At 40.7% G+C, this 14,785-nt stretch overlaps 1 protein-coding gene across 6 annotated transcripts in view; it reads left to right on the top strand.

Annotated features, from left to right (window-relative positions):
- Positions 1-14,785, top strand: part of HERC2 (HECT and RLD domain containing E3 ubiquitin protein ligase 2) — a 234,929-nt gene that overhangs the window by 52,456 nt on the left and 167,688 nt on the right. For all 6 annotated transcript variants that reach the window (XR_004627758.1, XM_019809923.2, XM_019809922.2 and 3 more), the window contains 6 exons: positions 119-290; positions 2,263-2,436; positions 3,865-4,053; positions 4,662-4,813; positions 7,018-7,175; positions 7,266-7,379. Coding sequence is in view for 5 of the 6 variants with exons in the window: in XM_019809923.2 (XP_019665482.1) it covers positions 119-290; positions 2,263-2,436; positions 3,865-4,053; positions 4,662-4,813; positions 7,018-7,175; positions 7,266-7,379 (959 nt within the window). In the remaining variant the exon portion in view is untranslated. The remainder of the gene's footprint in view (positions 1-118; positions 291-2,262; positions 2,437-3,864; positions 4,054-4,661; positions 4,814-7,017; positions 7,176-7,265; positions 7,380-14,785) is intronic.

The following is a 14,785-nucleotide window of genomic DNA, read 5'->3' as shown; positions in this document are numbered from 1 at the left end:
TTTCATATATAAAGTATTTCTGCTATTTTAGTTAGCTAACCTGCTTTTATTTTTGACAGACTATGGCAATAAAAGCTAATCTGTTTTTACTAGAGAATAAAGATATTTTCTCTTTCAGCCAAATGTTATCTGCCATCCTGTTGTTGCTTCAACTGTGGGACAGTGGGACACAGGAAACTGACAATGAGCGGTCCGCCCAGGGCACCAGCGCCCCCCTTCTCCCTTTGCTGCAAAGATTCCAGAGCATCATCTGCAGTAAAGATGCCCCTCATACAGAGGGTGACACTCATGTAAGTATCATAACAAGATTTTGCATTTAAGTAGCTGTCTTGATTCAGTTATCCTAAAAGAGTTAAGTTAGACTTTTATAAACTAGACCAGAGTGCCTGTCTGTGGCAGTAGTTGTCTCTAGGGGAGAGAGTGAGTCAGATGTGGGACAGGTGTGGGATGTCATGGGGTGAGTTTCAGTTGATACGGTAGAATATCACACAAGCTACCGTGGCCTCTGTGTGTGTGTTCTGGTTTGTGTGTACTTAGTAAGAAGAATGTATTTCTTTACATGTATCAACTTGTACTTTTAGAGAGATTCCTCTGCTGCTTTTTGACCACTCAGTTTTCTTTCTGCTGAACTGGAGCCATTGAATCCTTCCTGTTTGTGGGTTTAGTGCTTGTATGTTTCTAGCAGCCTGGAAACTTGGTTTGGCTGTGCTTTGGCTGTGATGGGGAGTGAGTTTAAGATGCTGTGGAAGATGTAAGGAAGGCATGCTCATCTCCATGAAGGAGTTAGTTAGTAGAGGTACGAAAATGGATAAAAATTCTGATGATATTTCAGGAACAAAATGTGAGAGTCAAGCAGGTCCTTATGGACACTTACAGTGATAATGTGGGGAGGCAGCACAAGGACTTGAGGCTCATCTTTTGTGGGATGGAGTGTGTGTCTGGTTCAGAGGATGTGCTTTACCATGAGGTCATGTAGTTGCCTAGTGGTTAATGTCTATTTGTTTCGACCCTGCTTACAGAAGTCAGGTAACTCTTCCTCTTCCATATTCTTCCATATGCCATTTATGGAGAAGACCTCAGATTAGTGAGTGCCAACTACATTGCAGCACAGAGCTAAGTCTGACGTGCACGCTTTTTTTTTTTTAATAAAGATTTATTTATTTATTTATGATAGCATGTGTGCCCATGGTGGGGGGGGCAGAGGGAGAGGGAGAGAGTCTCAAGCAGACTCCCCACTGAGGGCAGAGCCCAATGGGGGGCTCGATCTCACAACCTTGAGATTATGACCTGAGCTGAAATAAAATTTGACAGAGAGAGAGACAGCCAGTGAGAGAGGGAACACAAGCAGGGGGAATGGGGAAGGAAGAAGCAGGCTCCCAGCAGAGCAGGCAGCCCGATGCGGGGCTCGATCCCAGTACCCTGGGATCACGCCCAGAGCTGAAGGCAGACGCTTAACGACTGAGCCACCCAGGCGCCCCTGAAATCAAAATTTGGACCCTTAACTGACTGAGCTACTCAGGTGCCCCTGACATGCACAGTTTTGAATACATATTAGAAAAAGAGCACTGAAAATAGTGGCTTACTTTGTTGGCCCTTCCTATATGTGGGGCATTGTGTGGAGCATGTCACCTAAGTCATCACCGTGTTTAGTTCTAGATAAATAGTGAGGCTGGTGGCAGAGGAGGAATGCCTGGGTCCTGGGTCTAAACTGCTTCTTTTTAGGGTACAAGTTTGATATTGTAGGTCTTTTCTGGAAAGGCAGTCATTCCATTATAAAGTTAATTTTTCTGTCATTTGGCAGTCTTTAATAGGAATAAGGCTATTAGAGTTAAATTTGTTACTCAATGTGTAAGTAACATTAGGCTTTCTCCAGGATGGATGGTATGTAGGTTAAAATAAGTGGTTTTGGTTTTCAGTTTGCAAAGCCAGTTTGAGGTGCAGTGCTGTGTTCCTAGGAAGCTTGCTCTGTGTTGTGAGGGCTGTTGGAGGGGTGAGCCTGGCTGGGCCGTGTCATTGACTTATGTGGAGTATGCATGTGCAAATGTGCAGGCACTGCCGTGTGTAGTTTTACAGCAAGTGTGTAAACACGTGGATGTATAGTGTTACTGTATCAGCAACACTTCTCATTTGATAGCCAAAAGGAGTAGATTTATAGATAATGCATAACTGTGACTACCAAAATATAAAGAGTGATTAAGGGCTAATTGTGTTCCTCTAATTTTTCCACCATTCTCAAGAAGCCTGTTTACTTTTCTTCTGTAGCTTCTTTCTGGTCCTCTGAGCCCCAATGAGAGTTTCCTGAGGTACCTTACTCTTCCACAAGACAATGAGCTTGCCATTGATTTAAGACAAACTGCGGTTGTTGTCATGGCCCATTTAGACCGTCTGGCTACTCCCTGTATGCCACCTCTGTGTAGCTCACCAACATCTCATAAGGTACGTGAGATAGCAGTGTTTGTTCTTTATATATTCTACAGTTGGTAGCACTCCTAGGTTCTCACTCTGTGCCAGTATGGAGACTCACTTTCTCTGGTATTGGGGGTGGAGCTGGTTACAGCTTTTAAACACGTATACAGTTTAAAGTGTTGTCAGTAATCAGAGTGAATGATGAGCAAACTGAGGTGCACAGGGGTTTAGGACCCAAACCAGTGTCCCAGGTTCCAGATTCAGGAGATGTGTCCCCAGAGAGTTCTCCATCATCCAAACAACCACATGCCATCCTGCCTTCCTCAGGGAGGTTCAAGTGTCTTTTTTGTACACTAGGAGCTCAGACCTTGGGCTGTCTTGATGCTGCTCAGAGCAGTGATAACACTAATCTACATTTGTGAAGAGCCTGCCAGTGCAGCCCCGCTGAGGACTTCACACACACAGTTGCACCTGATCATCACAACACTGTCCCACTGTACTGATGAGAAGACTGCCGTTTGGAGTCACACAGAGTAATCCTGGATTTGAATCCAGGTTTTTCTTTTTATTTTTAACATGATTTATATTTATTTCATTTTACAGTCATTTTTTCCCCAAATAAATATATTCACATGATTCAAAAATCAAAATTAAGTGCAAAGACACTGTTACTTTCTCCTTCCTGTCCCCTCAGCCACCTGGTTTTGCGCTTGCTGCTTTTCATTTTTCTAGTCTCTTAACGTATCCTTTCACTATCTCTGGTATTAGTATTAGTGGTAGCATGTCATTGCTTGTTTTTTTCACTACACAGTATATACTGAGAACTTTGTTAGTAAACAGAACTTCTTTCTTTATTTTAAAGCAACTCAGTATTCCATGTATGGATAAATTTTGATTTTTTTGGTGGACACTGTGTTGCCAGAAGTTTGCTTTGAAATGCTGCTGCAGTGACTAGCCTTGTTCATTTGTTCTGTTCGCGCATATGCGTGTGCCAGTGGTGATGTACCTGGTATGGGTGGACACATTCGCTGATTATCACAAAATTTCTCACATATAACTTGATCCTTCTCATCCACACCAACAGTAGGATACTGGTCTTGCAGCCTCATGCTTAGGCTTTCATGTTTCTTCCTGTTATGACAAAAATGGTAACCTGATACAGTCTGAGCATTTTAAGATATGTTTAAGGTCTACTTATATTACTTTTTAATGGTTTCTGTTAAAACGAAATGTTGTGAAAGAATAACATGTTCAGTTTCTTCATCTTACCTGTTAACTGAGGTAATACGGAATGTTGTGACTTATTTTGATGTTTTAGATTGGCTCATTTCTTTATGTGCTTTGTTTTTATCAGTAACACTGGTATCTCAGTGTTACTCTTAGCAAAATTTTTCTTCCTTTTGAGTAAGAAAAAAATACTCTTGCCACCATAAAGAAACTTACTTTGTTATCTTACAGGGATCATTGCAAGAGGTCATAGGATGGGGGTTAATAGGATGGAAATACTATGCCAATGTGATTGGTCCAATTCAGTGTGAAGGACTTGCCAACCTGGGGGTCACGCAGATCGCCTGTGCAGAGAAGCGCTTCCTGATCTTGTCGAGGAATGGCCGGGTGTACACGCAGGCCTACAACAGTGACACGCTGGTGGGTGTTCTGGGGCCCAGATCACTTCCCTTGGTGGGCACTTTTCTACTACAGGTGTTACAATCTTTAAGTCATTTGATTTCTGAAGATTTAGAAACATCTGTTCATTGTATTTTATTAATCTTACTTAATGGTATTAAATGATTAAAATCATTATTGTCAAAATTTAGGGGCAGAATTTCTTAATTGTTCAGATCAGGAACTCCTTACAGTAACATGCATTGTCCATCATGATTCCCATTTGTAAAATAATTTTCCATGTGTAAACTTAGTATACTTTGGGGGCCAGATGGTAACAGATGAAGGAATTGGGCCTCGTTAGGAGGGGATAGAGCATGTTTCTGTTAAAGGAAGGTGCTTTTCACCTTGAGTTGTGAATTTCCATTGTGTGAGGTGGCCTAATCATGTCACAGAGCACTTGGAGGCTGTCCACTCTTCTGTTGGTAGTGGACAGGGCACCTGGGCGATTGGATGGCAGCCTCCAGAAGCTCATGTTCTTTCAGTTCGAGGAGAGTTTGTTAAAATGAAATGCATAATTGAGAAGAGTCATGCTGTTTTCATTGTCTTTGGTCTGCTTACTAATTTTCTTCCTATTTTTACTCTTTTAGGCCCCACAGCTGGTCCAGGGTCTTGCCTCCAGAAACATTATAAAGATCGCTGCCCATTCTGATGGTCACCACTACCTGGCTCTGGCAGCCACGGGAGAGGTGTACTCCTGGGGTTGTGGGGATGGTGGACGACTGGGCCACGGGGATACTGTGTACGTATGGTCGATTCTTATAATTGACATGCTTTCCCTTTGAGTTGCTGTATCCAAAATAGGATGGAAAAGAAAAGTATGGCTGGTTGCTTTCCAGCAGCTCTGACATGTAGGGCTAGGGTGGAAAAGGCTATCAAGATATGTCAGCCCCTGGGTAATTCTATGGGAGTTCCGCCCCATAGCACAAAGGATGACATCAGTTGACCTTCCTCTTCTTTTCTCCCAGATTCAAAGCTTCTAGCTTTTGCTATTCCTGTTTTAACTACACATAGCAACACCCCACACTGTGGAGTTTCCTAAAGCAAATCTGACACTCCTTGTTTCATCATTCGCAAACACTTCAGCATGTCTCTATCAGATAAGATCCTCCTTTCCTTAAGCCATTCCATTTTCATAGGTACAAAACTCAGTAATTTCTTAATGTCCTATTTTGTGGAAACTTTTGATTATTGTGAGAGACTGGGAATAAAACAAAATGGTTGTTCTAAATGCGGGGTTGTAAAAATGGAGAGTTCCCACAACTGCCACAGAGTGGTGGGAACCCTTTTATATGTTCCTTGCTTGAGTGGGGAGCCTGGTAGAGAAAAACTTTGGCCTTAGATTAAAATTGAAGATGCAACACCACTTCAAGGGAGTTAGAGGCATGAACAGCAGAGTTGAGAGGAGTCTGGCCCCTTCTCACTGGGATGGGGTGGAGATGGACATCCCTGGGTTGAATCTCAAACCGTGAAAGAAGCTGAGCAATGTGTATTGTGTGTTAGCATACAGCAGATTTGAGAGGAGTCTGGCCCCTTCTCACTGGGATGGGGTGGAGATGGACATCCCTGGGTAGAATCTCAAACCGTGAAAGAAGCTGAGCAATGTGTATTGTGTGTTAGCATTCAGCAGAAATATTCCAAACTTGACAGTGCTGTGAGGGATTCAGACACATGTAGTAGAATGATTGTGAAAAACAAAGGAATGCTAATTATAGAATTTAGAATTGTTATTCTCAGACTAAAGGGGGTCAGATGCGTGAGGCACATAAGACTTGAAAGGATGGAGATACAGGCTGGAGACATTAGTTTTTTGCTTCCTTTATGTTATTTGTAGTTTGTACTAAGTTACAAAAAACTAGTAATAAAATAATACTCAGTTGAGATTAAGTGCTAGGTGATAGATTAGGTAACTTGTCCATTGCTCGAGAAATTGAGGGAAGGAAAAGAGATGGGTGAAGATGATAGGAGTTGGAGGGAAACTTTGGGGGATTGAAACTTGAGCTGAACAGGAGGGAGAAGTGGTATCAGAGCAGGGTTGTTCAGCTCTCCCTGTGCCTATATGTGCCCATGCTTTTGTGTGCATTTATTTATTTTGCAGAATAGTGGGTCACAAAGTCAGTAAACCATGTCTTTGGAGAAGGTAGAGTTGGGTGTTACCTATCGGTACTCATTTTCTGGATTATAAGCATAGGGCATTTTTGCTAGTTTTGAAATTGAAGAGCCAACTACTAAGACTTCTACCTAATTAATCCTTACTGCTTCCTACTTTTCATTTGTAAAATGTAGATTGGGTGTGATTAGTAAAGCTTGCTCCTTCATTCCTTCCTCATTTATTTAACAAACGTGTCAGTTTTAACCATCTGTATGAGGTTTACAAATCCATTTGTTTTAAGAGTACAATTTGATGAATTTCAGCAAATGCATGCAGTTAGGGAACCATCACAACTGAGAGAACACTTCTGATGCCCCTGCTACTTTCTTTGGATCTCTTTGCAATCAACCCCTGCTCTCTACTTCCAGTTCCTGATCTGCCCTCTGTCAGTGTATGATATTTTGTTTCTGGCTAGAAACAAAGTTCTAGCAGAGTTCCTGATCTTCAGCCAAGTTGTTGGGTGTGTCAGCAGTTGCTTTGTCCCTATTGCTGAGCGGTCTATGGATGCGTCACTGTTTTGGACCACTATGAACAAAGCTGCTCTAGACTTGATTGTACGAGTCTTTAACAAACCTGTTTTGATATTCCTGCTGGATGCCATGCTTGGTATTGGGTGCCCAATAAACAATCATGGAAGCGTTGGATGTTTGAATTCTATGTTCCTTAATTATTTCATAAGGCGCCTGAAAGGCCAAACTATCTTCGCACTCAGTTTATTCAGATAGCTATTTTCTTTGCTAACACTAATAGGATGTGTAGAAGGACATTCACATTTGTTTCCTTTCTCTCAACAGGCCTTTGGAAGAGCCTAAGGTGATATCTGCTTTCTCTGGAAAACAGGCTGGGAAACATGTGGTACACATCGCATGTGGAAGCACATATAGTGCGGCCATCACTGCCGAGGGGGAGCTGTATACCTGGGGCCGAGGGAACTACGGCCGACTAGGCCACGGTACATTTGCTGTGAGCCAGCTCGAGTATGCAGTGGGAGGTTGCCTCTTTTGAGGATCTTACAATAACGATTTGTCTTATCTGTTTGAAGGCTCCAGTGAAGATGAGGCCATCCCAATGCTGGTAGCTGGGCTTAAAGGATTGAAGGTCATTGATGTGGCGTGCGGGAGCGGGGATGCTCAAACCCTGGCCGTGACGGAGAATGGTATGCAGTGCTTATGCTGCCTGGGCAGGTCCTCAGGATGAGGAGTGCCACTTTCCTTGAGGGAGTGAGCTTTGGAGTAGAGTGTATCTCATGTGGCTGCCCTGTTGTCCATCTTTAAGTGATATGCACCTCATGGTCCGTGGCAGAGGTTAAGAAGTTATAGGACTTTTGGGGCGCTTGGGTGGCGCAGTCGTTAAGCGTCTGCCTTCGGCTCAGGACGTGATCCTCGCGTTCTGGGATCGAGCCCCACGTCAGGCTCCTCCGCTGGGAGCCTGCTTCTTCCTCTCCCACTCCCCCTGCTTGTGTTCCCTCTCTCGCTGGCTGTCTCTCTCTGTCAAATAAATAAATAAAATCTTAAAAAAAAAAAAAAAGAAGTTATAGGACTTTTAACTTCCGTTGCCCACAGCCAGAGAGCTGGTTAGCAACTATATCCTCCCTATTTGGGCATTTTATTTTTTAATAAAAAATGAAAGTTACAGTGGAATAATTGACATTCTGAATTGTTTTTGGTTATTATTATTTTATTTCCTAATGTTCAGCTACCTTTGATTCTTTGTGGTAAATCCTGCTTAGTCTGTGGATTCTAGTATGATGCTACATTGTTGGCTTGTTTTTAATTTTACTTTTGTATTTGTGTTCGTTACTTGAGATTGTACTCATTTTGCTTTTCCTTTGAGGGTACATTTAGCAGGTTTGATGGTTAGAATCTGACTGATTTTTAAAAACTATTTGTTAATATTGTGGAGGTCTGTCCGAATCAGCTGGGAAGCCTCCTGCAGAAGTTGAATGGCAGATTGGGAACTGACTTATTTCTGGGGATTTCTTTCTTTTTTTAAAAAAAATTATTTATTTATTTATTAGTTTCAGAGATGGCATGCAGTAATTCGTCAGTTGCATGTAATACCCAGTGCTCATTACATCAAGTGCCCTCCTTAATGCCCATCACCAATTACTCCAATCTCCCCACCCACCTCCCCTCTGGCAAGCCTCATTTGTTTCCTATAATTAAGACTCTTTTACGGTTTGTCTCCCTCTCTGATTTCCTCTTTTATTTTCTTCCCTTTGCTATGTTCATCTGTTTTGTTTCTTAAATTCCACATATGAGTGAAATCATCTGAAATTAGTCCTTCTCTGACTGACTTATTTTGCTTAGTGTAATACCCTCAAGTTCCAGTCACATCATTGCAAATGGCAGGATTTCATTCTTTTTGATGGCGGAGTAATATTCCATTGCATATATATGCCACATCTTTATTCATTCATCTCTCGATGGACATATGGGCTCATTCCGTAGTTCGGCTATTTGTGGATGTTGCTGCTATAAACATTGGGGTGCATGTGCCCCTTCTAATGACTATGTTTGTATCCTCTGGGTAAATATCTAGTAGTGTGGTTGCTGGATCATAGAGTAGTTCTATTTTTAACTTTTTGAGGAACCACCATACTGTTTTCTAAGGGTCTGCGCCAGTTTGCATTCCCACCAACAGCATAAAAGGGTTCCACTTTCTCCATATCCTCACCAACATCTGTTTCCTGAGTTGTTAATTTTAGCCATTCTGACTGGTGTGAGGTAGTATCTCATTGGAGTTTTGATCTGTATTTCCCTGATGCCAAGTGATGTTAAGTTTTTTTTCATGTGTCTGTTGGCCATTTGTAGGTCTTCTTTGGAGAAATGTCTGTTCATGTCTTCTGCCCGTTTCTTGATTAGATTATTTGTTCTTTGGGTGTTGAGTTTGGTAAATTACAAATTTTGGATACTAGTCCTTTATTTGATAAGACATTTGCAAATATCTTCTCCCATTCCATAGATTGCCTTTTAGTTTTGTTGACTCTTTCCTTTTCTCTGCAAAAGCTTTTTATTTTGGTGAAGTCCAATAGTTCATTTTTGTTTTTGTTTCCCTCGCTTTTGACACATGTCTAGCAAGAACTTGCTGAGGCCAAGGTGAAAGATGTTGCTGCCTATGTTCTGCTCTAGAATTTTGATGGATTCCTGTCTCACATTTAGGTCTTTCAACCATTTTGAGTTTATCTTTATGTATGATTTAAGATAGTGGTCCAGTTTTATTCATCTGCCTGTGGCTGTCTAATTTTTCCCATTACCATTTGTTGAAGAGACTGCCTTTTTCCATTGGGTATTCTTTCCTGCTTTGTTGGAGATTAGTTGACCATAGAGTTGAAGGTCCATTTCTGGGTTCTCCGTTCTGTTCCACTGATCTGTGTGTCTGTTTGTGTGCCAGTACCATACTGTCTTGATGATTATACCGTTGTAATAAAACTTGAAGACTGGAATTGAGATGCCATCAGCTTCGGTTTTCTTTTTCAACATTCCTTTGGCTATTCAGGGTCTTTCCTGGTTCCACACAAATTTTAGGATTATTTGTTCCAGCTCTGTGAAAAAGTTGATGGTATTTTGATAGGGATCGTATTGAATGTGTAGATTGCTTTTTGAGAACATGGACATTTTAACCATGTGTTCTTCCAATCCATGAGCATGGAATGTTTCTCCATTTCTTTGTGTCTTCCTCCATTTCTTTCATGAGAGTTCTGTAGTTTTCAGAGTATAGATCCTTTACCTCTTTGGTTAGGCTTAGTCCTAGGTATCTTATGGTTTTTGGTGCAGTTGTAAATGGGATTAATTTCTTGATTTTTCTTTCTTCTGTCTCATAGAAATGCAACTGACTTCTGTGAATTGATTTTATATCCTGCCACTTTGTTGAATTCCTGTATCAGTTCTAGCAATTTTTGGGTGGAGTCTTTTGTGTTTTCTCCATAGAGTATCATGTCATCTGTGAAGAGTGAGAGTTTGACTTCTTCATTGATTTGGATGCCTTTTATTTCTTTTTGTTGTCTCATTGCTGAGGCTAGGACTTCCAGTACTGTGTTGAGTAGGAGTGGTGAGAGTGAAAATCCCTGTCATGTTCCTGACATTAGGGGAAAAGCTCTCAATTTTTCCCCATTGAGAATGATATTCTCTGTGGGTTTTTCATAGTTGGCTTTTATGATATTGAGGTATGTTCTCTCTATCCCTACACTGCCAAGAGTTTTTACCAAGAAAGGATGATGTATTTTGTCAAATGCTTTTTCTGTATCAGTTGAGAAGATCATATGGTTCTTGTCCTTTTTTTTTTTTATTGGTGTGGTGTATCAAATTGATTGATTTGCAAATGTTGAACCACCCTTGCAGCCCAGGAATAAATCCCACTTGGTTGTGGTGAAGAATTCTTTTAATGTGCTGTTGGATTTGATTAGCTAGGTTCTTGGTGAGAATTTTTGCATCCATGTTCATCAGGGATATTGGTCTGTAATTCTCCGTTTTGGTGGGTCTTTATCTGGTTTTGGTATCAAGGTAATAGTGGCCTCATAGAATGAGTTTAGAAGTTTTCCTTCCATTTCTATTTTTTAATCAGCTTCAGAAGAATAGGTATTAATTCTTCTTTAAATGATTGGTAGAATTCTGCTGTAAGGCCACCTGGACCTTGTTTGTTGGGAGATTTTTCATTACTGCTTCAGTTTCTTTCCTGGTTATGGGTGTGTTCAGGTTTTCTATTTCTTCCTGTTTCAATTTTGGTAGTTTTTATGTCTAGGAGTGCATCCATTTCTTCCAGAAATGGCATATAATTGCTCATAAAACTCTCTTATAATTGTTTGTATTCCTTTGGTGTTGGTTGTGATCTCTCCTCTTTCATTTATGATTTTATTTATTTGTGTCCTTTCTCTTTTCTTATTGATAAGTCTGGCTAGGGGTTTATCGATCTTACTAATTCTTTCAAAGAACCAGCTCCTAGTGTCATTGATCTTTTCTACTGTTCATGGTTTATAGTTCATTGATTTCTGCTCTAATCTTATTATTTTTCTTCTCTTGCTGGATTTAGGCTTTATTTGCTGTTTGTTTTATAGCTCCTTTAGGGTAAGGTTAGATTGTGTGTATGAGACTTTTCTTGTTGCGTAAGAAGGTCCTGTATTGCTATATATTTCCCTTGTAGGACTGCCTTTGCTTCATCCCAAAGTATGTGAACTGTAGTGTTTTCATTTTCATTTGCTTCAATGTATTTTTTTTTTTTATTGCTTTTTAGTTTCCTGGTTGTCCCATTCATTCTTTAATAGGATGCTCTTTAACCTCCCTGTATCTCTGTTCCTTCCAAATTTTATCTTGTGATTGAGTTCAGGTTTTAGAGCATTGTGGTCTGAAAATATGCATGGTATAATATCAGTCTTTTGGTTCTGGTTGAGACCCGATACGTGATCTCTTCTGGAGAATGTTCCATGTGCACTTGAGAGGAACGTGTTGGTTTAGGATAAAATGCTCTGAATACATCTGTGAAGTCTCATCTAATCCAGTGTGTCATTCAAAGCCCTTGTTTCCTTGTTGATTTTCTGCTTAGACGATCTTTTCCATCTCTGTGAGTGGGGTGTTAACGTCCCCTACTATTATTGTATTACTATCAATGTGTTTCTTTAATTTTGTTATTAATTGGTTTATATATTTGTCTGTTCCCCAGGTAGGGGCATAAATATTTACAGTTGTTAGATCTTCTTGTTAGACCCTTTTATTATGAATCACTGTCCTTCTTCATGTCTTATTATAGTCTTTGATTTAAAATCTAGTTTGTGTGATATATATACTCCAGCTTTCTTTTGCTGTCCATTAGCATGATACACGTTCTCCAACCTCTCACTTTCAATCTGGTTGTGTCTTTGGTCTAAAATGAGTCTCTTATAGACAGCATATCGATGGGTCTTGTTTTTTTATCCGTTCTGATACTTATGTCTTTTGATAGGAGCAGTTAGTCTATTTACATTCAGAGTAATTGTTGAAGGATATTAATTTAGTGCCATTGTATTACCTGTAAAGTCACTGTTTCTGTATATTGTTTCTGTTCCTTTCTGGCCTTTGTTACTTTTGGGTTCTCTTCTTCGCTCATAGGATCCCCTTTAATATTTCTTGTAGGGCTGGTTTAGTGTTCAAAAATTCCTTTAGTTTCTCTTTTTCCTGGAAACTCTTTGTCTCTCTTTCTATTCTGAATGAAAGCCTTGCTGGATAAATTATTCTTGGCTGCATATTTTTCCCATTTAGCATGCATGTTGAATATATCATGTCTGTCCTTTCTGGCCTGCCAGGTCTCTGTGGATGGGTCTCCTGCCAGCCTTATGTGTCTACCCTTGTAGGTTCAGGACCTCTTGTCCTGAGCTGCTTTCATGATTTTCTCTTCGTCTCTGAAATTTGCAAGCTTCACTATTATATGTCAAGGCGTTGACCTATTTTTATTGATCTTGAGGCCTCCTGGACTTGAATGCCTGTTTCCTTCCCCAGATTAGGGAAGTACTCAGCTATAGTTTGTCCAAATGAATGTTCTACCCCCCCCCATCTTCTGGGACCCCCTATTATATGGAAATTATTTTGCTTTATGGTATTTGTGTTCTTGAAGTCTCCCTTCATGATCCCATAGTTGTTTTTCTCCCCACTCTTCTCAGGTTCCTTATTTTGCATCATTTTTTCTTTTGTATCACTGATTCTCTCTTCTGGCTTCTTTATCTTTGCTGTTGGAGCGTCCTTTTGTGGACTGCATCTCAGTAACAGCATTTTTAATTTCTGACTGATTAGATTTTAATTTTTTATTTATACAGTAAGGGGTTCTCTAGTGTCTTCTGTGGTTTTTTCAAGCCCAGCCAGAGTCTTTATAATCATTGTTCTAAATTCTAGTTCAGACATTTTACTTATATCTGTTATTGATTAAATCCCTGGCAGTGAGTGTTACCTCCTGTTCTTTCTTTTGGGGTGAGTTTCTCCATCTCGTTATTATGTTGAGAAGAGAATAGAAGAAAATGAGAGAATAGACAAAAATAACAACGGAGAAAAACCAAAACAAACCAGGAGAAAACAAAAACAAGACAAAATAAGAAAAAAAATCAAACAAGAAGTAAAACAAAACAAAACAATAAACTAGATCCTGGGTGTATTTGGTCTGTTTGTTAAGAGAAACTACATCCTAAAATAGCAAAGAAAAATAATCATATATATATATAGAGAGAGAGAAAAATAAAATAAAGTACAGTGAAAGTAAACCAAAAATTATACATACATAAAGTATGTATAAAAATTAAAAAAGAATAAAAGATTGAAAAAAATAAGAAAATAGCTGAACGAAAATAGAACTGGAAGACTAAAGAATAGAAAACCCCCCACAAATGCTATATACTGTTTTCCCCAAGAGCTGAAGTTTTGTAGTTCTCTATCATCTGTAAACTTGGTGCTATCGAGTTGTTGTTCCTGCTGGTCTTTTGGGGGAGGGACCTTCTGCACCGATTCTTGGGTACCCTTGCCCTGGTGGAATTGCGCCTCCCTTGCCAGGGTGCTGGGCTTAGTTTAAGTGGCTCCGGATTGTACCGTGTGACACTGTTTTGCTCCTTGAAGGCTTTAAGCACTGATGGCGGGATGAAAATGGTGGTGCCCAGCTCTTTATCCCTGGAGCTGAAAGTTTGTGTCCCTCACTCTTCAGTGAGCCCTCACAGAAAAGCAATCAATCACTTTGTCTCCCTGGTTTCTGTATAAATTCTTTGTTCACCCAGCCTGTGACTGAGTGTTTTTATCTCAGGCATGCACTGGAGTTTCGGGTCTCCAAAAGAATGTCTCTTTCCTTTGGGGTGTCTCGCCAAGCTTCTGCCTTTTGCCTGGACACTGCCTGGAGAGCAGTTGTGTGACCATGCAACAATTCACAGTTTACTGTTTACAGCAACACAGAGCAGAAAGCTGGCACCTAGACTTGCTGTTTTCGGTTGGCTTCCCTGCTCCGATGCCTGGGGACTCTGCCTCACTCAGCCACTCCCATTCTTCTTGTGGCACTGGGGATCCTGAGACCATGCAGTCCCACCTGGGATTCTGCCCTGCTTTGCTGCCTGAGCACTTTAATCCGGTGATGTCCCCCACTGTAGCAGACTCATAAAAGTTCCGATTTTGTGCCCTGCTGCTTATAATACTTTGCAGTAGCCTCTTTAAGCAGGCTCCTTCCTCTCTGTAGTTTCCTCACATATATCACCCTGCATACAGGTCTCCACACCTCCTACCTTCCAAAGAGTGTTTGCTTTTCTATTTGTAGAATTGCAGCATTTCTTTCTCAGGTCTCTTTTCACAGGTGTTCAGAATGATTTGATAACTATCTAGCTGAATTCCAGGGACCAGACAAACTTAGGGTCCCCTACTCCTCCACCATCTTAACTCCCCTCGGGGATTTCTTTAGTGAGAGGAGAAAGAATATTTCAGGTATCTTCATGTCTGCATAGGCCCCTCTCCCCTGAAGGGATAGATATAGAGGCATCTTACTTCTACTGTAAGTCTTAGAGAACAGATGGTCCCATCAGTCATCTTAAAGTCCTCTTCTTCTGGCATGAAGCTTTCAATTTGACATCTT

This window comes from Ailuropoda melanoleuca, chromosome 9 (assembly GCF_002007445.2).
Source record: "Ailuropoda melanoleuca isolate Jingjing chromosome 9, ASM200744v2, whole genome shotgun sequence".
In the NCBI taxonomy this organism is placed as follows: domain Eukaryota; kingdom Metazoa; phylum Chordata; class Mammalia; order Carnivora; family Ursidae; genus Ailuropoda; species Ailuropoda melanoleuca.
This window is presented reverse-complemented; position numbering and strand designations above follow the sequence as displayed.